Raw genomic sequence first — 23,594 nt, forward strand, 5'->3', positions numbered from 1 at the left:
AGTTGAGCCACTTGACAGCTGTAGGCAAGCTTCGAAACCGAGGAGGGGGCGACAAACTGTTGCCGTCCGACACTCACCTGAGGGGCTGGAGGACTGCGCCGCAGCTTCCAGGTCGTGGGTGCCCCAGGGTCGGTCCCACCCGGTCATGCTGAGGGACTGCAGGCCAAGGCACAGATCGTTGGTGTCGGGCAGCACTCGAGGCGAATCCTGCACGGAGGTGGGGAAGAGCATCTTGCTGGCCGCCGCTGCCCCCTCGGAGTCCTGGAAGTCTGCTTGGGCGCAACACAAGAAAGGCGAGAGTTAAGGAATCCGAGTTCAGGGCTCCCAAAAGGCACTCTAATGGCGGAGAGCTTGTGTCGCTGTCCCTGTGCCACCTCCAGACCCAGGAGGCAGCCATGCATTCGGCAGCTTTAACAAAAAATCCCCCACCCTTTCCTATCCTCTCTGCATTACTGACTGAGCCGGCATGTGACCAAGCGGCTGATAGTCTTCCACGCTGCTGCCTGTGACATCAGCTTCGCAATGCAACAGAACAATTGCTTAAAAAGGAGGGGTGGGGAAAATAAATCAGCCTCGTGTATGGGAAGAAAGGTGCAACCAAGGTAGGCGGGGTCACGGCAAAGCCGGGCTGTCTGAAGCAAAGGAGCGAGGATCCCGGCTAGGCAAACAGGACGCCGTGGGAACCTCCGCCGGGTACATGGTACTGCGCAGACAGTGCAGCGAGAAGAGACGCTGCTAGTTGTGTTGCGACGCCCAGCCTCCACCCCTCGCCGGCCCCTCCCCACCCAAAAGCACTGCTCTTCAGCTCTGGACCGTCTCCAGCCCTGATTCAGCAGACCCGAGCTGCACAAATTCTGCTAGCATAATCTGTTCGGTTAAACTTGGCTACTGGCTCACTGACGCTGCATTGTTTACCACTGAGTAATGTGGATAACCTTCAGAAGGGAAAGAAAATGAAGACATTGTTTAGCTGCAAGGGAGTGGACTAAAAACTCAACCCTGGCGTCACAGGCGGGAGGGCAGAATGATACAGCACCTCAAATGGGAAAATGAAAGGAAAACTCCAGCATGCTGGCACAAGTACAGCATTAAGCATATAATGCAACCCAGTGGCTACTGTTACAGGGGCAGAGAGATCAGGCAGGGCACCGTACTCGCAAGGAGTCACGTGGGCCAGGGTGGGGCGAGTTTAATTTAAAAGGCTTTGCTGTGTCTCTGCATCAAGATTTAAAACGGGAGTCCAGAGCCGTTGTGCTCATGTATCCCTCCTGTGGGGCAGGCCAAGCCTAACTATCACCCAAATACCTCAAGTTGTAGCCACCTCTAAATGGAAGTGAGGCGGAGATACTCCTCTCTGGGCAATGGCCTCTTCCACACCCAAGTTAAGTTAAGTGTGTTGCAGAGACCCGCCTACTCTGAATGGTGCAGAAATCAAGGGTGACCCAAGTCGCGTGGAAATGCCCAGCCCACCTCTGCATTTGCCTGGACATTGTCAAAGGTCAACAAGCCGAATGATTGCATTTATCATCAACATAACAGAAAATCTCACCCATGAGGAAAGACCAGCGATATGGCAAAAGCCCTGTCCAAGATCGGACCAATGGCATCTACATTCAACTGGGGTAAGCATGCAACAGCCAGTACAGAACAATTAAACTACCCACTAGTTTTTAAATGATCTGTTATGGCAACCCGTCATCTAGGTTTGGCCAAACACTGCACGTTCGTAACTGCAAACCTGCAATTCATGCACCCACCCCGTAGTACAAGGCAAAGGAGGTACATTCATGAAAGTAAGGATAACTGCCACGTAAAAGGTCAATTTCAATTCATGATATATGATAAATACATATATACATACGAGACATAAGGTAAACATCCTCTCAGAACATGGATCATGCCCTCATGAACCTACATTTGATATCCCTTGCCAATGGGAATAGTTTTACAAGTGACTGGATCTAGGATACAAGAGATTACATGCTCAATGGCCAATGACCCTTGGCCAATGGACGAGAGGTCGTAGTAAATAGTACGTACTCTTTGCACTAGGGTAGAAGCTTTCAGACTTTTGCTCCCCCGCCTCCCCCCCCCCCCCAAAAAGCAAAATGTTTTGAAGTTGCACACCCCCCCAAATGTTGATCAATGTGGTCTTCTGTGCTGTGAAGCAGATCGAGAAGAAAACATCCCTTCGCACCAAGGTGCCTACTACCAGATAGAAATGGAAATGTGCAAATGGTTTATCACCGAATACACTAGCTCCAATGCAGCCGTTCTAAGTTTTAAATAATGGAGTCGATCATCTTCTCGGTTACAAATATTCTTTGAGAAGTAATATGTCCATTAAAAGGAGCGCAACTATTTAATAGACAAATATTTACACTAGCTATGGTCTGAATGCTTATCACCAAGATGTAGAGTCTTAAAGCACTTGTTTTATTCCGGTATTTTCCAGCAGCGTGTTTTAAACATTGTAATGTCATTTTAAAATAAATGGCATTGAGTGCATGGTCACAGACTGGAACCTCATTGCACTACAAGTCCCTACTCCTCACTGCACCAATTAGGATTTAATTTGTGACTCTGGTCACACATGAAGTCTGCAGGGGAACACTTTAGCCAACGGTGATTTCATAAGGTAGAGTAGATTTCCTTTTGACTAGTTTTGCTTAGCTTGCATTTATATCTCATTTGAGGGGTGTGTTTTATGTAGTTACCCAACGGTACTAAAATAAAATGCCAGATTGTTTATTCTTTTTAGCCAAGTCTTGGACCCTGACCCATGCCACTCAGTAGTACCGACCTAACTTTTTTTATGGACTTTTAATGTGTGTAAATGAAGACTGCCTAGAATGGTGCATTTCAGCGTTTTCAGGCTATCTTCATTTACATGCAATTGCAGAGCCATTTGGGCCCCACGAGGGAACATGTCCACTCCCCCCCCCCATGGAGGCACACCCCACAATTTGAAGACCAGGGCACAAGGATGTGGCAGTGCAAGAATCAAGTGCCTAAAACCCAGTACATGGATGCCTTTGCATGTTTCTATGGCAACCAATGGAAGCAATTTAATGTTCATCACTGACTAGGTTAATTGATTCAATAGCACCATACTTGTACAACTGTTAAACATTTTATAAACAAGTGGGTTATAACAATCTTCTAATGTGTCCTTTTCACCCCAATTAGAGTTCATGACGAAAAGTACATTTGGTAACAATCTTGTGGATACTTTTACAATATTGTCAGACACCAGACTTGATCTGGAAGATTTTTCAGCACAGTTCCTGCATGCCAGTAGGTGGCATACAGCTCTGCATTTATTCCACTCCCTCTGGAAGTGGAAAATGTAGCTTCAAACAGGCACCACCCAAGCACACTGATCTCATTTTCCTTCTGGACAGTCTGCACCCTCTCATGCAGAGTCCAAAAACGAAGTGTGAGTGTGCAGATCTAAAATAGCCCCAAATTGTAGACCGAAAAATCCCTTTCAGGGAGGCAGGAGGGTGGTGAGGAACCTGCAGTTAGAGTATCCCTCAGAAAGCAACTTGTTTTGATGAATACTTCTAATCATAGGTTCATCTTAGCACAGATAAAGGAGTACCTCCACCATAGGGGGGGGGGCTGTAGGGGAGACCTGGAGGGGGCTCAGTCCAAAATGTTTTGCAGATCCAAGGAAGAATAGTACCAACCCCAATTTAGCCTGGAGGCTTCATAAAAGTATGCACCAAAACCCACGTTGCAGCCAACTGGATGTCAAGGACACTGTGCTAATGCAGTGGTAGCTGCCTTAGCCCCAGTTAGAATGGGCACTCAACCTTTGGGGCCTGCTTCTTGACCAGGGTGTATCAGATCTTACTGCAGAGGTTTACAGATCTACTGGACAGCCTTCCCTTTCTTTGCTAAGAAACCCATAAAAGACTGATCATCAACTCAATCCTTGCAACTACACATGTAAACACGGAGGTGTTTTCAGTTCCAGACAATAGAGCCTCTCCTCTTTCAAGTAGAGTGAGGGAGCAAAGAACGTATATTCAGATTTCATCAACGTGGAAGTCAGTTCAAACTTTTAGTAGGAAGGCCACCCGAGCACTCCGCACACATTTGTGCAGAGGTAAAGTGGTGTAGTGCAGCAGTGCCAGCAGCCCTCATGTCAAGCTAACCTAAATGTAATGAAGACAGTCTTCAAGGTCAGGAGAAACATTGAGCTGAAATACATAGCTCTAATACCATATGCATGTCAAAATAAAGTTAAGATCCTACTGTGGTGTCAAATTGCTTAAGTGCACTCGCGTGTTAAACATGTGGTAAACCTCATTGCAACAGGTGATTTTAGGACGGAAGTTTGGCCCAGAAAGTGTTAAAAAGGCCAAGAGTGCTGACAACCTTTCACAGCACCCAATGCAAGGCCTTGCTGGGTGAAAGACAATCCACCAGGACTGCTGGCAGCTATGCCTGGAAGGAGTCGATGACTGGCACCATATCATTAACTGGTGCATGGAGGTGAAGATTCAGGTGGATGACCCTGCCTGGTTGCTGAGACAGATCCTCCTGAAGTGGCAGCCACTAGGAAGACTCGTGGCTTCTCAACTCGAGGCAGAAGTAGTACTGCGGGGAAAGGTATACAGGAGTCTTCCGCCTCCCCCCCCCCATCACCACCAGTTGTGCTCTTGCAGCAACTCTATCCAGCAGAATCGTTGATTGTGCGTGGACATGGGCAAAAAGATTTAGCCAGTTTTCTCCCTACTGGTGGAAGACACTCCCAAACCAATTTAGGATATAGGCACCGCTTGTGATCTGATCAGCTCAGTTTATCTGCTCTGACATATGTAGATTCCTGTAATGTGATTGACAGTCAGAAATATGCCCCGACGTGCCAGCCCCACTCATAAGTCGCACATGAAGTTCAGCCCCAGTATAACACTCAAACTCACAATCACTAACCTTGGAAATGGTCACACCGTCCTTTAGTGACAGGGGTTGTGCAGACCCCAGTGAAGTCAAGAGAGTTGTCCAGCATAGCATTTATTCTGCGGAAAATATCTGCATTGCTACAGGTGGAGAGTGCAGGACTATCAGTAGTGCTCCAGCAGTCCTTGCTGCGCCCAATATCTTCCTTCTGTGGGAGAAGCATAAGCTATAATTAACAACCAAGGAAATAGAACGCAATTTCATCTGGTGAAATTTAACCCAATGCAGAATAGCGAAGGCATCTGTCGATAGACTGGCAATTAAGGGCACATTCCAGCTACTAGGTAGTTACCCTATTCTTATTGTCAAACATACTAAGCTTCCAAACTAAGCTGGAAGAGGACCTGAACACATGCAGCTGCCACTCACTTGCCTCACCTTTGCAGCCCATTAGTAAATAGGCGATCTTAACTGCCGTTTCATATTCAAGGCTGCTTCCCAATCGCATCACCCAATCAAATTATGCACCTGAAAACCATGACCATTATTTTTCCTATTTCAGCACGTTTGACTCATTGCACAGCAGTTATCAATAGAGCTAGAACCACTAAATATTGCGATTTTAATGAAAGAACCAACGTAATCGCACTATTCCAAAAGAGCACGCCAAGCACAGGCTAGGGGCTTGCAAGAAAATTACGTTTTAAATCAAGCACAGGCAGCATCTTTTCCATGTACTGCTCCTATGGTTTCAAACCAGTCAGATCCTGGGGTTGAGCCAGATTGCAGATATTCCTTGGCAGCAGCACTATTTGTGCAGACGGCTATTTCAGTACAGATTTGGCAGGGCTACAGTACCATCTACATAAAATCACAAAAAGTGATGAAATTCCTATTGGATCAAACAAGCATCAAGCCAATAATTAGAGAATACCATGAGACCGTAAAGAAGAATGACAGTAAGAGCCCTGGCTGACCAGGCCACTGCTCTTTAAGGATACAAAGCAGGGGTATCGCTCGAACGCCATGCAGGGTACAGACCTGTAATCTTTATAAGATCCGTGTCCTACTGCCTTGGACAACTGAAGTGTTTGCAGATAGAGCTAGTTAAAAACTGAAGTGAGTGAATGTTACTTTGACCCTAACGTGATGGTGGGAGAGACTGCACTATATAATGTAACTGTGCCCCCCCCACCCCCCAATGCAAAATAGAGAACCACCAAGAACATGGTTCCCATCATGTGCACCCAATAGCTGGATTCCAGTTTGAAAATCGGGGTTATAGAAAGGTGGAGGTTTCCCCCCCCCCTCCCCCAGTGCACCTTGAGCTCTACATCTTTGAGATGGTCACTTTGGACAACTGAGTGCAGGATCACTGACCAACAACCCAGCAGAGCAGAACAAGGAGACGACCCAATGACAAAACTCTTCTAACAGTCTAGTTATGAAGGACTTCTTTAGAACAGTATACAGGGCAAAATATGCCGATATAGTATAAACATACATGTTCAAGCAACTGACTGAAGGATCATCCCACATTTACAGTATCACTAACTTCTCCGGAAGGGGGAGGGGGTAGCAAGAGAAGAAAATACTTTCCCCAGACAGTAAGCCTGAAGACAACGACAGCAGAGAGGGCCTGTAAAGAGATCGAAAACTAAACCACACACTGATCAAACCTGCCTTCTGGTGAAGAAAATAAGTCCACAGGAACGTATGAAAGGAAGGGGTGCTGGGAAATCCAACAATGCTAAAACTGAGCAGAGACCATGAATCCTTAAAGAGGTTGGTGCTGAACAACAAAGATCCATGCACCAAAAAGGCAATACCTATGCAATAAATGCAACAAATTAGAATCAAGATGTAAGCTGGGAAATTAGGAGTGAAGGGGTATATAGGAGTGGTACATGAAAAAGCTAGTCTCCACAGATGTGGAGATGAGAAAACCTAGTCTGCTGCTAACTGCCTGCAATAGTGGTGAACAGGATATTAGGTAGGTCTACCCAGATTTCTGGCCACTTTTTGGGAAACCCTTTATCTCGAAAAATAAAATTGGCAAATTACCTGTAACACTAGTTCTCTAGTATTGGCATCTTTCATAGATTCACATGCTTGAATTATTCCCTTAAGTGGGAGTCCCACACTACCATAATAAAGTAATGTGGATCACTGGAATAGGTACTAATAGCAATGAACTATTGGCTGTATAGCCTATGTCCATTTAAAAAAAGGACCACATTATAAACCTTAGCCAATTAGGCAACAGCACTCTAGTACACTCCCAAGAGAGGGTGAGTTTTGAGCAGAAGTGTACTACTGTAGTATTACAGAAAAAGGGAAAGCCTCAGGAGGTTGGGTCGCATGTAAATCTATAAAAGAACACTGGAGGAACTTCAGTTACATTTAATTTTCTTCTGGAATACAGGTGTGAGGCTTACCTTACTGAAATAGGTCTTAATACTGCTTGTCCCACAGCTCTGTCAGTCTCAAAGCAATCCGGTTTCATAAATGTGTGCCTGGTGGACCATGTTGCTGCTCTGCAGATGTGTTGGATTTGGCGATTGGAAGCATTTCATGCCGGTTCTTGAGCAGACGCCAGCATAACGTTTGGAGGATAGAATGCAATACACGTCAATGAGTGGAACGATGGAGGTTTTTCGAACTATGGCAGTCGGTCATATTGAAGTACACAATACCAATTAAGCGAACAGCTTTTTCCAGTTCACTGAGGGATTGTAATCTAATGCCCTGATGAAGGTGGCATAAAGTAATTGAGAAATCTTGGAATCCACTGAAATGCACATTGGCAGTTGATTTTGTGGCTGGACATTTGAATCTGTAGCTTGGAAATGCGGAATACCAAGCACAGGTGCTGGATATTAATTTGAATATCGGAGATGGATTGCATGGTGTGCTTAAGGACTATATGTGTTATGATTAAAGCCACCCACAAAAATTCAATGTATTGATATTTTCAATGTGATTGTATTTAAATTGTTTGTGATAATTTTGGACCAAACAAAGAAGAAAACATGTAATGCGGGTTTATAATTGTTGAACTGAGTTTAGTGATGTGAATAATCATATATGTGGTTTGAATGAGTATTACGGAGTGGAGTTGTGTGCGATTATGAGTGCTTATAGGTTTGTCTTTGTCCTTATGTTTGTCCCATGATATTTTAGTTTTACATTGTAAACACATTTAAATGTTTTTCACGTATAATAAAAGATATATAGATGTTTAGAAAGATTTGTAAGTTTGTTTATATTTAGAAGGATATAGGAGGGAAGGTGTTTATACTTTGATAGTGTTGGATGGGCACACCAGCAAACCGCTATGGTGGTGTGTTGGATGGGCACACCAGCAAACCGCTATGGTGGTGGAGACAGCCTTGGTGGAATGGGCCTTAACTTTACCTTGCAATGGTTTTCTCGTTTGCAACAAAACTGAACGGAGGATGCAATCCATCTGGGAATGGTTTGCTTAGAAACAGGAGGAGCCTGTCTGAGGTTACTATTTGCCACAAATTGATCCCCTTTGCAAATGTGATGGGTACTGAGCAAATAGAACATGAGAAATCTTGACGTCCAAAGAGTAATGACTTCTCTGCAACAGTTAGTGGATTTGGGAAGAACATACATAGGACTACTGGCTCATTTAGGTGGCAGTCAAAAGGTACCTTTGGCATAAACCTGGGATTGCCTTGTCTGATTGGAATTAAAGGCAAGATTCTTTCATGGTAAATGCATGAATGTCACTAACTTGACACACGAGTGCTAGAAGGGCTGTTTTCAAGGGTATTACAATTCTGCTTTGTGAAAGGGCTCGAATGAAGCTTTCACAAGTTGTCTTAGAACCACATTCAGTAGCCACAATGGCGGGGTGTCTTCACTGGAGGATATCTCCTGAATAGACCTTTTAGGATTTTTTTTGATTCTGGTGGACCACAAAGACTGAGTCACCAGACAGTCTAATTTGGAAATTGCCATCAGATGCACTAATGGAAGAATAGGTTAATCTGGATTGTGCTAGATGTGGTAAATATGGGTGAATTTGCTCAGGTGATGAGAAAGGATGAATTTGGGTACTGTACACCAGATGTGAAAGCACTTCCATTTGCACTTGTAGGTTTTGTTAGCGGTCTCTGCCCTTCTTTTCACCAGAATTCCCCTGCAGTCTAAAGGAATGTCTAGCATAGCATACTCACTGAACTCAGGAGCCAGCTGGTAAGTGTAGAAATGCCGGGTTGGAATGATGGACCCCCAACCCTGGCTCGTTGTACGCGGTGTTGGTATTGATTTGAACTGCATGTGAAGTTGTTTGGGCAGGAGCTCTGTGAACCAAGACTGTGCCACCTTGGAGCAATGAAGGCTCAGCAGGGTCCTCTATTTTCCTGAGAAACCTTGGAATCAGTGCGATCGGGTGGGGTTGTTAAGCATGGATTCCTAACCATCTCATTGCAAACTCATTTCCCCACAATCCCTCCTGGTGATGCCAACTTGTGAATTGGCATTTTTTGTTCTCCCTTGCTGCAAACAGGTCTAAGTTTAGTTTTCCCCAACAATAGACTAGATTGTCCAGTATTGGTTGAGCTCCCACTCTTGGCAGGTGCGGTTGGTCCTGCTTAATGAATCTGCGAGGATGTTAAATACTGCTGGTACATGTTCTGCTTTCAGCACTAATGTTGTAGAGCCCAGTTCCAGATTGCCTGTGCTTGGCGAGAGCTGGTGAGCGTGCGCAATTATGCTTCTTGAGGTAGAAGATGCTGTTGGTATTGTCTGTACAAATGAGCACTGCTGAGTGCTACCTTGGGGAGAAAAGATCTTAATGGCAAAGCAATGGCTTTCATCTCTAGCAGGTTTATGTGCAGTTTTGCTTCCTTGGAATCCGATTTTCCACTGATTGTTCGGTCTTGCATATGGGCAACCCAACCTTCCAGCAATGCATCTGTCGTTATGACATACTTGGGAATTTGTACCAGACCTGTAGATAGATTTTATGCCAGAGGCTACCAAAGCATGGCTTGTGTCATTGTTTGGGTGATGTGAACAATGTCCTCAAACAAACCTTGGGTCTGGGGCCACTGCTTGTCCAATTACTCTTGGAGTGGTCGCACCTGTACACAGTTCGGAATGAGGTGAATGCACAGAGCATTCCAATGAGTGATTTGTATAGGTGGTCAGAAACGGACTTTAGTGCCCAATCTCTTCGCTAGTTGTCAAATTTGTCTGTCTTGTGAGGGAAACACTATCCTGTGCCTAAGAAAGCTCCCAATAATGTTAAGGTTGTCTGGTTCAAGTGAGATTTTTGAACACGGATTGGTAGACCTGGTCTAGTAAATAATGTTAGACAGGGTGCTGTAGTCATGTTTGTTGTGTGTCTGCTTTTATTAGCCGGATACATATGGAAAGACCTTTTCACCCAGTCCGATGCCAAACCTGACCTGCCAGTGGAGTGGGCAATTTGAGGTGGGGTAGCCGCCATTATGGATAGGTCACTGTGTTCTGCTGGAATCTCTGCCTCAGGACAAAAACATTCCTCTAGCTACATGCTTCTGTTGGTCGTTGTCCAAGTCTGTTATTGCAGATATTGTTGACAGTACAGAGTATAAGACTGGTATTTGCTTCTGTAGGGTTGATAACCACCTCTATAGGAATATGTTCCTCTGCCCCAGCTCCTCAAAATGGCTGCTTCCGAAACCATAGAGTTCCCAGGGACTTGGCAGTGTCTACCAGCTTTTGACTGGAATGCCTTGTCCACATGCTTCTAGTATTTTACTGTGGACCTCAGGGCAGAAAGATGCAGCTTTTAGCCATCCTTGTCTATGTAGGGCCACCAGACCAGAAAGCTGCTTGAAACCTGTTGCTGAGATAATCCATAGACAATCTCAGATCTCAGCCAATGCTTTCTCCTTGGAGGATATTATGGGCTTCTATTTTAGTTTTGTCAGGCAAGAGGTCAATGTATGTAGAAAGGTCTGATCACATTTGGCAGTCGTAGCAGCCTAATACTGCCAGAAAGTTTGCTGTCCTAACCGTTGCGGCTGCCATGAAAGATAATCTCTTCCCACTGTTAGAGCCTTTGACTATCCTTATCAAGAGGTGCTGAGAATGGAGTGACAGATTCTTGGAGCTACAGTGGGCCGCCTGGGATACCACCAAGGCTGGTTTTGGTTGGCCGACTAAGCATTTTAGAGAGTTCAGGTGTTTTTTTCCTTAAGTCTGGAGATGAGTGCAGATACGGTAGCTGGATGTTTCATGATGGAGGCCTACGTGCCAAATAAAGTCAATGTAGGGATAACCCAAACAGATTTTTTGGTGGGCTCTAAAAATCATAAAGGAAGCAATCTGTTTGGAGAGTCAGAAGCTCAAACCTCTTAGCAGTTTTTCCATCATTACAGAATCCACTGATATTCACCAGTGAGGAATCGGTTGGCAGTAATGGAGGAGATGGAATCCAGATTAGATAATCATCCCTTTCATTAGGGATTGAAGCATTGTCCCTCATCCTCCCTCCTTCCCCTGTGGAAGGTGGATCATCAGCTTTGGTAGTAGCCATTTGTGGAATTAGGATTGCAGGAGCAGTTAGAATTCTTGATGGTCATGAAAGGTTTATGGAGCGGAGGAGATGGTACGGTCCTTGGTGTCTGCATTAAGGAAGCTGTATCAGCTGGCTCAGGAAACCTGCGATCGTACTGGAGCGCATTTGGCAAGTTGCTCACTAAAGACCTAGTAATTTGGATGGATTGTTCCTGATGCTCCAGTTACAGTGAGTATTCCTGCTGGTACTGATAACAGCTCTCCAGCAGTATAATAGCATTAGTCATAGTATTGCCCTTCATCTTTATCCTCCTGGCACTTGATGTGAAGTTATGATGGGCTACTAGCCACCCCCAAGGGGCCATAGTCTTGTGAATTGTCTAGAAGATGTGCTGGTGGGAGAGATGAAACTTTACTGGGTGAGGTGTGGACCGGAAGAATCTGTAGGAGATTTATTCCTTAGAGCAATCCATGACAAAGGCAAAAATAATGTTTTCGTTGACTATGTGAATTTGTGGCATCAACTGTCTTTGCAGATGGCTCCCTCATCTATTCTCTCACCAACAGTTGGTCCCTTGTGGTCAACAGAGCCTTTGTCAATAGTTCCTTTGTCGACAGGTCCCTAGTCAACACTAGCTTCAATAAGTATGTTGTCGTTGGTCTTAAGGGATGGGCCACAAACAAACATTTTCATTGGGATGACTATCTGCTTCCTGATTCTTGCTGCTATAATACTGGACGACAACAGCAATGATTGGGCACTGCAGCTGTAGTAAGTGTCAGTGTTGAAGTCATGGTAGTCCTTGATAAGGCTGTCAGATGTCACCAGAAACTGGAATTTTTTTTCAATTGTTGACAGCAATTGTGAGGCCTTAGTCCGAGCTTTTTAGGAAAGAATAAGTAGGCTCCGAACGAACCTTTTCTGAACAAATGTTTTTCCATTTTTGATGGACATTCGTGTTTTACTTGTCCAGATGAGATTTGTCATAGCTTTACAAGGTGCTGCTGAAGAGTTTATCAGATCTCTTTGCTTGGATGCGAGTCTTCAAAGAAGCACTTTCATCAGAGGGGGCATTCCTTAGCTTTAAGGTTCTGGAGCCAGAGTAAAAGTCTTCCTTCCTGGTCTCAGTATTTTCTGTGAAAAGGTACAACAAATTTTGCAATCTCACCTGGTGCTCCAGAGGGAGGCAATATATACAATCTTTATGCAGGTCGTCAGAATGGAGCTTATTCCCCCTGCAGGTGTTGCAACCTCTGAAAAGCCCTTTAGCCACTTGACATGTCCAGTCAGGAAATAAGTATGGAGTTCTGAAGAGAAATCTTCAAGAATTTGGAACAAGTATTGAAAACTAATCAGAGCTCAGAGACTCACCACACAACACGCATTAGAAAATCTAAAACTCCACCTCTCTCAGGAGTGTACTAGAGGGTGCTGTCACCTGATTGACTAAGATTTATATAAAAAAATATAATTTATTTTGAAGGACAGATCGGCTATACAGCCAATGGTTCATTGCCATTAGTGCCTATTCTATGGATACACATTGATTTATTATGGTACCATGTGGCTCCCACTTAGACAGGTAATGATTCAAGCATGTAAATACATTAAAGATCCAATACTGGAGAATTGATTTTTACAATACTCACTGTGGTGTTAGACAAAGTACAATTCACAAAACAATTTACTGTTACCAAACCATTAGCTACGTAGCTGTTGTATCGCAAACATGAACTTCTCCCCAGTCTTAAGGAGAAAGATGAGCAAGTATTCGAGGGAGACTATACACATGGTTTTCAGAAGTTTCCTGAAAGCAGAGTGAAAGCCCTCATTTGTTGGGGCACTCATGAGGCTGCAGCGAGATAATTAACTGCTTAAGGCTTGTAATATTTCCTACAAATTTTTTCTAGGGCTACATTTTAAAGTGGTTATGTATTTTCTACTTGAAAGAAAATGATGCTAATCTTACAAAATGGTCTGGAACATTGTTGATTATTGCAAGAATAGCTTGGCATAATGAAAGATGAAGTGAAGGTAAGGCACACTTGCCTGACAAGGTTGATTAAATGATCCTATGAGACCCACAGAAATCTAGCACTCTGCCACAAATACACTCTTGTGCTTAGATTCACATTTGAAGAGGTAATTATCACCCCCAGGGGGCTGTTTGATCAGTCGTCCTTCCTTTTGTTAAAGATGCTGAAACTAGAACTTTGAAGATAATGCAGGGAGAGAAAATAAATTAAGGCTCTTGTAGATTGGGAAAACATGGCTGAAAGTCCTCTGCAGAGTACTTCAGAAAAATATGTACTGAAGTGGATTTTCATAGATGTGTTTCAAGAAACCTCTAAATGAAAAAAAGCAAAGGTCCAAGAGAAGAAGCCACAGCAGTAATCCGAACGTCGACTAAGCAACCAGAAAACTGCAGATCCCAAAGATCCAAATTACATTTACAATTAGTCTTGGCTATGGTGATCCAAAACGCTTAGGTCAGTTATTACAAAATTGGTTTAACGTAACCAAAGCAGATTTGTGAGAAATGAGGGAAAAATGTAAGGCACAAAATATGGCAGAAGCCATTGAAGGTCCATCTGCAGTACCATCCCTTGGTGCAGATAAAATAGTCATGGAATAGGCGTATTGGTTTAAAGTTCAGGTAAATTTTATTTGCTCACGATTCCTGGACTGAACGTAACCGTTATATATTAAATCCAATGGCTGAAGCTTGGCGGTCTTCTGAATGACTGGCACTAAGCATGCTTGCCACCATCACCGGAGCTAAATGCAGTACAGTGTATATAGAAGGAGGGACATGTATGCCATGTAATTGTATGCAATAATCTTTACCATCTTTCAAAACAGCATTTGGCCTCAGTGGCATTTCATCTAATTTTTGTTCTCTAAATTTGAACTCCACACTAACGACTTTTATTCCAACAATACTGAGGCACTCGTTGATCTAGTATCAATTAACAATATTTACAACAGTTCCTGCAATATTAAACTCTGTACAGTAGTTCAGCATTAGTAAAATCAAAGAGGCAATAGCAATAATATGCCAAACCTCAGAATCCTCATTTGGGATTTCATTTCTGTCCAAGTTACTTTTACGTGCCCTCTAACAAAAATCTTCGTTTGAAGCTCTGTATTGCGAGATCGGTAATCTTCAAGCAGGCGTCCTTGGTTAGCCGCGATATGCTTGTTTTGAGGTAAATTTTCAACCTGTAACAGGATACTGAACCTGTATAATGTAGTCTTGAGACTGAAATATACTATGAGGTTAACCTGATCTGGTTGCTTCTAGACTTATTTAAAAATTATACAGTGTCTGCTTTATAGTGGAGTGTTACGTATGGAGCGGCCCTTTTCGGAGTATAACTTGCTGACATTGATTTACTGGTGGTCCTTGTAACAGATAATTATTTCAGGTTTAAGACATTGCCCGGAGGTAATTATTAATTGGGTTTAGTGTGGCAGGTAGCTATTTTTGGTCTACACATAGCGTGGCAGTAAACTGGTAATTTATTACACATACTAACACAAATATGGTTTTTGCTACTTTGATATTGGTTAATTCATCTTTGACACTATTGGTGACATGATTTTGGATGGATGGGACTCACAATGGGTGTGTCTCTTTATATTAACAGTTTATCACCTCTAGTTATGATCAGCTTTAAGGGTAATGGTTAATGAAGTGGGGTCCTTTCTTTCAACCCTCTTGTCTCAAACTGAATGGACTTTAATAGGATTTATTAATCTAGGTTGATGACTACTTTTTCCGACTTGACATCCAGGAAGGTTCATATGCTATGAAGCAACTAAATCTCAGCCCTGAAGAATTCAAGTGACGAAACGCGTGTTGGCTGTGAGGTCATTGTAAGAATGATGGACGTTTCATTAAGGAGTAATCTATAAGAAGGATGGATGATTAATTAATAATGAACTAGGAAAGTAACATGGAACTATTCTTCGGTTTATTTGGCATAAGAAATGGATTTATAATCTTAATACTGAGGAGTGTGGAAATACACGGAATCTGATGAGGACATTTCATATAATCAGTGGAAATAAAAATATTGGAATTTCATATGTTTTGATTCTAAAGATTTGTCGTGAGAGGGCACGTAAAAGTAACTGACAAACAAAATCACATACGAGGATTCTGAGGTTTGGAATATTGCTATTGCCGCTCTTTGATTTTACTAATACTGAACTACTGTACAGTTTAATATTGCAGGAACTGTTGTAAATATTGTTAATTGACACTAGATCGAGTGCCTCAGTATTTTTGTAGTTTTAATTGATTGTTTAGCCCAATCAATGTAGGGGTTTTAGGGTGTATTCCCCACTGTAGTGCACCGTTGTGGGTTTAGATATTGGACTAATATAATCTAAATACTTGGTGTGCCATTACTACCTTAAATACACCCTTTTCTGGCAATATTCAGACGTTTTTATTCCACAGTGCATTTATATAGCTTTTGTATTTTGCATTTAACATTTACTGTTGGGCTGCTATTGTTTGACAACTTGCTATGTTCTCTGAATTTCAGCAGAAATATTTAATGTGTTTAGTATCAACCCGCTTTCTTCACAATGCCCGATGTTTGATATTTCCTCTTCCTCCCTTGCCAGCTTCCTTTGGATATTCCCATTTGCCTCAACTTGCAGTGATTACTGGGCTAGCGATGTTCCCGACTGCACCAAGCATGAGCAGAGATGCGACTTGTTAAAACAAAAAAATAAACACTAAAATCAGACCGCATCTGTGCGCCAAAAGCAAGCAAATCTGCAATCTAGCAAGCACAGAATATGGCTGTGCCAGTGCGTATTTTATCAGCCTTTTCACCCACATCAACCAGCATAGGTGTACACCCAGTCTCAGGCAGTGATAAGATACTAGGGAAAAACTTTACGTCAGGGGTGTGGAATTTATTAAAATATCTACTTGTCCAGGGGACAGGTTGCTTCTCAAATCTACTTGTCCTGTAAAAAGATCTACTTGTCCCTTTGTCGCCATGTAGTGTGGCGACAAATTATGGCAGCAATCTCATTATGTAAGTGCTCTGATAATAGCCTCTCTGATTATGCCAGGGCTACTACCATAGTAGGGCTTGAATACTTGCAGTTTCAATCCCTACTGTAGCAATTTCCTTATTTTGCCACCTTTCTGCAGATCTGCATACTGTGGCTGGAGGAAGCAGTAAGCAATAGTTCCAGGGCTGGAATGCCTTTGAGTCTGCAAACCTACTAACCTGCATGTTTTAAAGATTTTTACCAGCTTCTCTCTAATATTTTCCCATAATAAGAAAGGTTGGGGCATTTACTCCCGACAATGGCAGAATTAGAACTTCTTCCAGGGTTGGGAAGAAAGTGGCTGGAGGGAAAATGAACTTCCAAATGCTCAATAGATTTTTACATGAGCAAATCTACACATCGTATTTACCCATGCTAAAATACAGTTCACAAATATTTTATAGGGGTACGACACATACCATGGGTGCACTTTTGTGACTTTCTTTAAGAATTTGGGGCCACATGTAGGTAGGTTCAGATTTGCGACCTGCAAATTGCGAGTCGCAAATCCGAATGTAGGATGGTGTCCCTGACACCATCTGTGATTCGCAAGGGCTTCGCAAATGCCCACCTCATGAATAATCATGAGGTGGGTCACAATTTGCGACCCCCCTCGCGAATGGTGGCCCTCACAGGGATGGTGGCCTGCTGGAGACAGCAGACCACCATGTCTGTGACTGTTTTTCAATAAAGCATTTTTTTTTTTTTTTTTTTTGTAACGCAGCCCGTTTTCCTTAAAAGGAAAACGAGATGCATAACAAAAACTAAAAATGAAACGTTTTAGTTTCATTTTTTCAGAGCAGGCAGTGGTCCATAGGACCACTGCCTGCTCTGAAAAAATGTTTACAGTGACATTCACAATGGGGAAGGGGTCCCATGGGGATCCCTTCCCTTTTGCGAAAGTGTTAGCACCCATTTGAAATGGGTGCAAACTGCGATTGGTTTGCGCCCGCGCTCACAAAACAAACCTACATTGCACTGCGAGTCACAATTAGGAAGGGAACACCCCTTACTAATTGCGAGTCGCAAACCCGTTTTGCGATTCGGTAACCAGGTTACCGAATCGCAAAACTGGGTTTGTGCATCGCAATGTGCTTTTTCCACGTCGCAAACAGCGAAAGTCACTGTTTGCGACATGCAAAAAGCTACCTACATGTGGGTCTTGGTCCCTAATTAGGTCTGGTGTTAACAAAGACATTTTGTTTTTATTAAACTTCTATTCCTCCCTCTTTTGGCTGGCTTTACTGTGAGTGATCGCATTCTGCTCTTCCACAAGGAGTATATTGCCACACAAAGTAGTTTTGTTCAGTGTCAGGAACTACAGTGGCAATCAGTGACGTAACGAAACTGGAAGGTGCCCCTTTGCAAAGAACATGGAGGAGGCCCCTCTACAGACTCAGGGCAGGTGCTGTGCTTAAGGGGCCCCCTGGAGGGCGGCTGTGAGGCCTTTGTTATGCCGCTGGTGGCAACGTGTGCTTTTAGAGTTCAAAAACTTTTTGGGGGTTTTTTGCCAGTGTTTGTTACAATGTTGAGGGCCTGGTAGCTCCCACAACAATAAAGTGTTACAAAAGCCAGGTCAAAACAAGACATGCATCGATGAAACTAAAAGACGTATACAAATATATCAGATCAGTTGGCTTTGTCAGTGTTTGTTTATTTTCATGCTTCCCATAATCGTGTTGAAAATGGTTACACTGATTTTCCATTAAAAATATTTTTGAGAAATAATAGCATGCATCAACACATTTTACTAAATGACACTTCATTTGCATCTAATCAGAGAGCATTCTGGGAGCATTATACTTAGCCTCATAGCCTAAACTTTTCAAACATCTGTATACACTTTTTTTTTTTTTTTTTTGTACTGGAACCAACGTCAGTAGTGAAGTGTGACCTTAAAACATTTATTTACAGCACTCGCCCTAATAATGAAGGCTTTCAAATAATGAACCATAAATACAAGTTCGAACAGCATTATCTTTTGGAAACACATTACCTCAACTGCAGAGAGTTCCACTCTCTGTAAACAGGCAGCCAAAGGGTTTGTGCTGCAGGGGGTTGGGCCTACTTGTCCCAAGGACAAAGTAAACATAAAAACTTGTTGCCCTTGACCCCAAACAAGATGTCCCGGGCGTCGGGAGATAGGAATTCCACATCCCTGTTACGTTCAAGGCCAGTTTCTCTCAACACTAGGAAACTCCTTCAGTTTAGAATCTCAACACTATCGACAATCAGCGACATTACTTCAATATGCTTGGACTAAAAACTGTCCTCATTGATGCAAGTTATTTGTTTAAACAGTGTAACTCTGTAGTTTAAGTACGACTCCAAATATATCATGCCTCACAGAAGGACTCAAACCAGGCATTGAGTATGCTTTACCTAAAGCTTCTCCACCCGAGTACTTCTATATTACCTCGGTCAGCAGTGATAGAGGAAATTGCCACTATCCTTGTTAAAATAAATAAAAAAAGCCCCTTGTTGAACCCAGACTCTGCTTCTGGCCTCCACTGAGGGACTGTATTATCTTCCAACAAAACTCCGGCTCTATAATACTATTCATAGAACAGTGTGGGCAAGATCTACGAAACCTCCACAAAATGCTTATTTTGTTTATGCAGATCTTAAATTGCCAATAATTTTTGGTGCATAACCTATATGTAGACAATCTCACTGATTCACTTGCCAAAAAGCGGACAATCATCCATTCATTAGTCCACAAAAAGACAACCAATCCACACAAGCCGCTGCCATATGGTTCACCTAATTAGTCCTCATTTCTGTCCCTCAGTGCATTAGGGAATACTTTCCTCCGAGTACGCAGATTGCCATATCAAGTCTGATCTTTTCTGTCCAGGTAATCTGACCAACAAGGCCACGTACGTTAGTAATCTTAAGAAAATGGTTCCCTAGTCGCACTGGCTCACTGCTTATGAATCGCTTGAAGTACATTGTCACTTGGGATGCCACAACTTCCAAACAGATCTCATTCCATCTGCTGTAGTGGATGAAACAGAAATACAGTGCGTGTATTGAGGGGCCAATGTAAAATGTGGATCTTAATTTAATCTTAAGTGATGTTCTTACACTGATGACTATGTGGAGACCAGTGTTTGAAAGAAACTACATTTGTTACATTAGTAAATATTGGTCGCGTACCATGAAGAGGATCGCTATTTTTATCTTATATTCTGAATAAGAGGTTTTTTTGTTGTTAAAAACATGACTATACCCAAGGAGAATTAGGCTTTTGCACTCCATCTTTGATATCAGCTATCCTCATACATTACTCAATACTGATTGTTGCAATAGGATGTATGGTGGGCATTTTCATCTGGCACATGACATTTCTAGCACAGAGTTGGAGAATTGTATGTAAATCAACTCAGTTATATAGGCTGTATGTATGAGGCATTTATTATGTAAACCACACACTTAGATGTATAGACTTCTACAATCTACGATTACCTTCCAATGCAAACCACTCCTCTTTTCCTGCCTGCCTTATGTTTCAATAGATGCCGATTTTATTTTTTTTTTTAACTGCATCAATCTCTCCTCCACTTTTGATAGGTGTTTTAGAGGATATAAAATAGAAGCTAAGTTGGCTCCCTATACTGGCATCTTTTTGATGACCAGGCAGTATTACCAGTAAGTACAGTATCACTGACTATTGTCCTAATCAATGTCCAAGACCTGGTAGGTTTACAGAGCACTGAAACGGGACAACTACATTTCTAAATTGGCCTTCTAGTGCAACAGAAAGTAGGACTTAAATTCTATGTTTTCAATCATGCCATTATACAGACTAAACTAGAATGACCTGCAATTTCTTTATAAAAAAAAAAGTCAATTTTCTGTCCCCAGGCCAATATAGAAAATTGGCCCCACCAATGGAGAACCCCAGGTTAATAGTGCAATGCTGAGGGGTGTGGAATTAATTTAGTAAAATATCTAAATGTCCATAGGAGAGGTTGCTTCAATCTACTGGTCAAAAAAAAAAAAAACTACTCGTACCTTTGGTGCCATGCAGTGTGGTGACCGTGATAGCTTCTCCAATTATGCCAGGGCTACTACTATAGTAGGGCTTTAATACTTGCATTTACAATCCCTGCTATAGCAATTTCCTTATTTTGCCACCTTTCAGTATATCTACATATTGGGGCTCGAGAAGTAGTAAGCAATAGTTTCAGGGTTGGAATGCCTTCGAGTCTGCAAACCTACCTATTTGCATGCTGTAAGGATTTTCACCAGCTCTTTAATCTTTTCCCATAATGAGAAAGGTTGGAAATTTACTCCCATCAGTTACATATGAAGTTGTTCTTCCAGGGTTAGGAAAAGAGTGGTTCACATGAAATCAAATGCATATTTGCTCGTGCTAAAATACAGTTCTGAAGCTTTTCTAGGAGTACAATTTCTCTAAGTTCTTGTGTATTCACGGAAGCCACTAATTCAAAGACATACCATGGGCACACATATGACTAAGAATTGGGTCCCTAATTAGGTCTGGCATTAAAGACCCTTTTTTTTAAACCTCTATTTCTGTCTATATGCTGGCTTTGCTGTGAGTGATCACATTCTGCTCTTCCATAAAGAGTTTGGCACACAAAGTAGTTTTGTTCAGTGCCAGGAGCTACTCTGGCAGTCAGTGGCGTAACAAAGCTGGAGGGGGCCCGGTGCAAAGAACATGGAGCCTACCGCCCCTCCAGACTCACTCAGGGAAGGTGATGTGCTGAGGAGGCTCCTAGAGGGGGGCTGCAGGTCTTTGTTGTGCTGCTGTGTGCTTTGAGACCAAGAATTTATTTTTACCAGTGTTTGTTACAATGGCAAGTGCCTGGAAACTCCCACAAAAAAAAGTTACAAAAGCCATGTCAAAACAAGACACATTGACTAAACCAAAAGGCTCTCAAAAAATGTAGAATCAGTTGACTTTGAATCAGTGCAGATTTATTTTCATGCTTCCGAAAAGCATACTGAAAATGGTTACATTGATTTGGAATATTTTTGAAATACTAGCATGCATCAAAAATTTACTAAGTAACGCTTCAAAGAAATAGCACCTAAAATGTTAGAAGCAATTTTCCCTACTTGCATTTTTTTCTGAACCTTTCATTTTGAAAGCAAAGAATCACTCTTGCTTACAAGCTTCTGCAAACATTTGCATCTAATCAGCATCCTGGGAGCATTATACTTCGCCTCATATTGTTAAGCTTTTCAAATGTGTGTACACTTTTACTGGAACCACTGTCAGTAGTGCAGTGAACTTTAAACATTTATTTGCAGCGCTCACCCTAATACTGAGGTTTTCATTAATGAACCATAAATAAAAGTTCAAACAGCATTTACATATGGACACACATTACTTCAACTGCACAGTTCCCTTCTCTAAACTGGCAGTTAAAGGGTGTGTGCTGCAGCAGGTTGGGCCTACTTGTCCCAAGGACAAAATAAACATGAAAACTTGATGCCTTGACCCCAAACAATATGTCCCTAGCGTCAGGAATTCCATATCTGAATGTTGCAGTATTTTGCCGCCGCTACCACTTGATGTCGCCAGAATGTTTGTAGGAGTTTAATGAAATACCTGTACTGCTTAACTAGTTTTTCACTCTGGCATAGTTGGGGTGGTGTTCCTTTGTTAAATAACACCTATGATAATGTGTGTGAATCCTATGGAGGACAACTCCTAGAAGGTGAATGAGTAATCCAATATATATATTTTTTTTTACGAGGAATATTCAAGGCATTTACTCACCCTTTCTTATAAGGCCCTACACAGGTAATTATTTGACCAGGGCATCAGACTTTCCTTATTTTCCTCTAGGCCTGGGGAACACAGCACTATTTTGGTACTGGACCCATTAGGTTTATTCTATTAGATATGACAGATTGGTGGTAGTTTGTATAGAGTACAGTAATAGCTTTTATTTGGGTATTAAGGCATCACATTTCTAGAATTAAGACTGTTCAGAATCTGGCAGCAAGGGTGCTGGCAGGTTCCCCAGTTTGACACTTCTATTCCACACAATTTATGCGGACTACCCATTTACAATTGTGTTTAAAATTCTTTGAACACTACTTTTGTACAGGATGCTTCTCGTTTCCATCTGATGTGATTTCTAAATTGATTTCTCTCAGACACCTTCAACCACTGGTTGTTTTCTTAACCATTCCTCATTTTTATATTTATCATATTGGTTGTAGAACATTCTACTATTTAAAAGGGCATACACAGGGCTGTACATCTCTGTATTCTGTTGGCTTTGTTTACAGACTAGTCCAACTGTCATCCTGCTTTAAGTGAGCTGCAAGAGACGATGTGCTATAGTGTGCTTCTTAAGTAACTTACCCCAGAACATTTTAAGATTAATACATTATGAATGCACAGCATTTTCTTCCACAAAGTAAGATTCTCCCACAGCTGGGCAAACTAAGTCACTTGGAAATACAGATAGAAAATCAAGGTACACTACAGCAAACTTAACTTGGTCATTGTTCCTAAAATGTAGGCAGTGTTAATGGAGGTAAAACTACACTTCAATGCTAGGCAAAGTGACATCCAGGAAGCACTGCAAGGTTATGTGCACCAGAGATCACCTCCTCCACCTCCCCAAATGAATACAACTGATTATTCAGTTACAATAAATTTATTTTGTTGGCTTAATCCCCTAAGGGAGCCATAAAACGTCACAATACCCGAGTCACAGGCCAACGAAATATTACTGAGATGCACAACTTCATGTATTGCTAGATGGTTGCACACAGGTAGATTCAACAGGATATGAGATACGTACGTTCTAGTAGGGGCAGAATCTCAGACTAACAAGCAATAATATAACAGAGTGGCATTAAGGAGCTAAAACTGGTATAGCAGCCCCCAAATCACAATGGATTGTAAACAGACTAAGGGGAGGAAATTTAGATGAACTCCTACACCAATCCAGATTGCTATTTCCATAAGGATCTTTTAAAGCAAGAGTGAAAGCACTGAACACAAGTTTGGATTTCACGAAGCTTTGATACATGTGACTTGTGGTTATCAAAGGCCCTGACACCCAGTGGG

General features: G+C 42.3%; 1 protein-coding gene across 4 annotated transcripts in view; it reads right to left on the bottom strand.

Annotated features, from left to right (window-relative positions):
- The window catches only part of CPEB1 (cytoplasmic polyadenylation element binding protein 1), a 376,131-nt gene that overhangs the window by 269,118 nt on the left and 83,419 nt on the right, over positions 1–23,594 (bottom strand). For 3 of the 4 annotated variants that reach the window (XM_069222313.1, XM_069222312.1, XM_069222314.1), the window contains exons 2-3: positions 4,945–5,119; positions 78–269 (exon numbers count right to left, since the gene is read on the bottom strand). In XM_069222313.1, coding sequence (XP_069078414.1) covers positions 78–269; positions 4,945–5,119 — 367 coding nt within the window. Of the gene's footprint in view, positions 1–77; positions 867–4,944; positions 5,120–23,594 lie in introns of those variants that run through there. The other variant, XM_069222315.1, reaches the window with a different exon arrangement.

This window comes from Pleurodeles waltl, chromosome 3_1, assembly GCF_031143425.1.
Source record: "Pleurodeles waltl isolate 20211129_DDA chromosome 3_1, aPleWal1.hap1.20221129, whole genome shotgun sequence".
NCBI classification, from domain to species: domain Eukaryota; kingdom Metazoa; phylum Chordata; class Amphibia; order Caudata; family Salamandridae; genus Pleurodeles; species Pleurodeles waltl.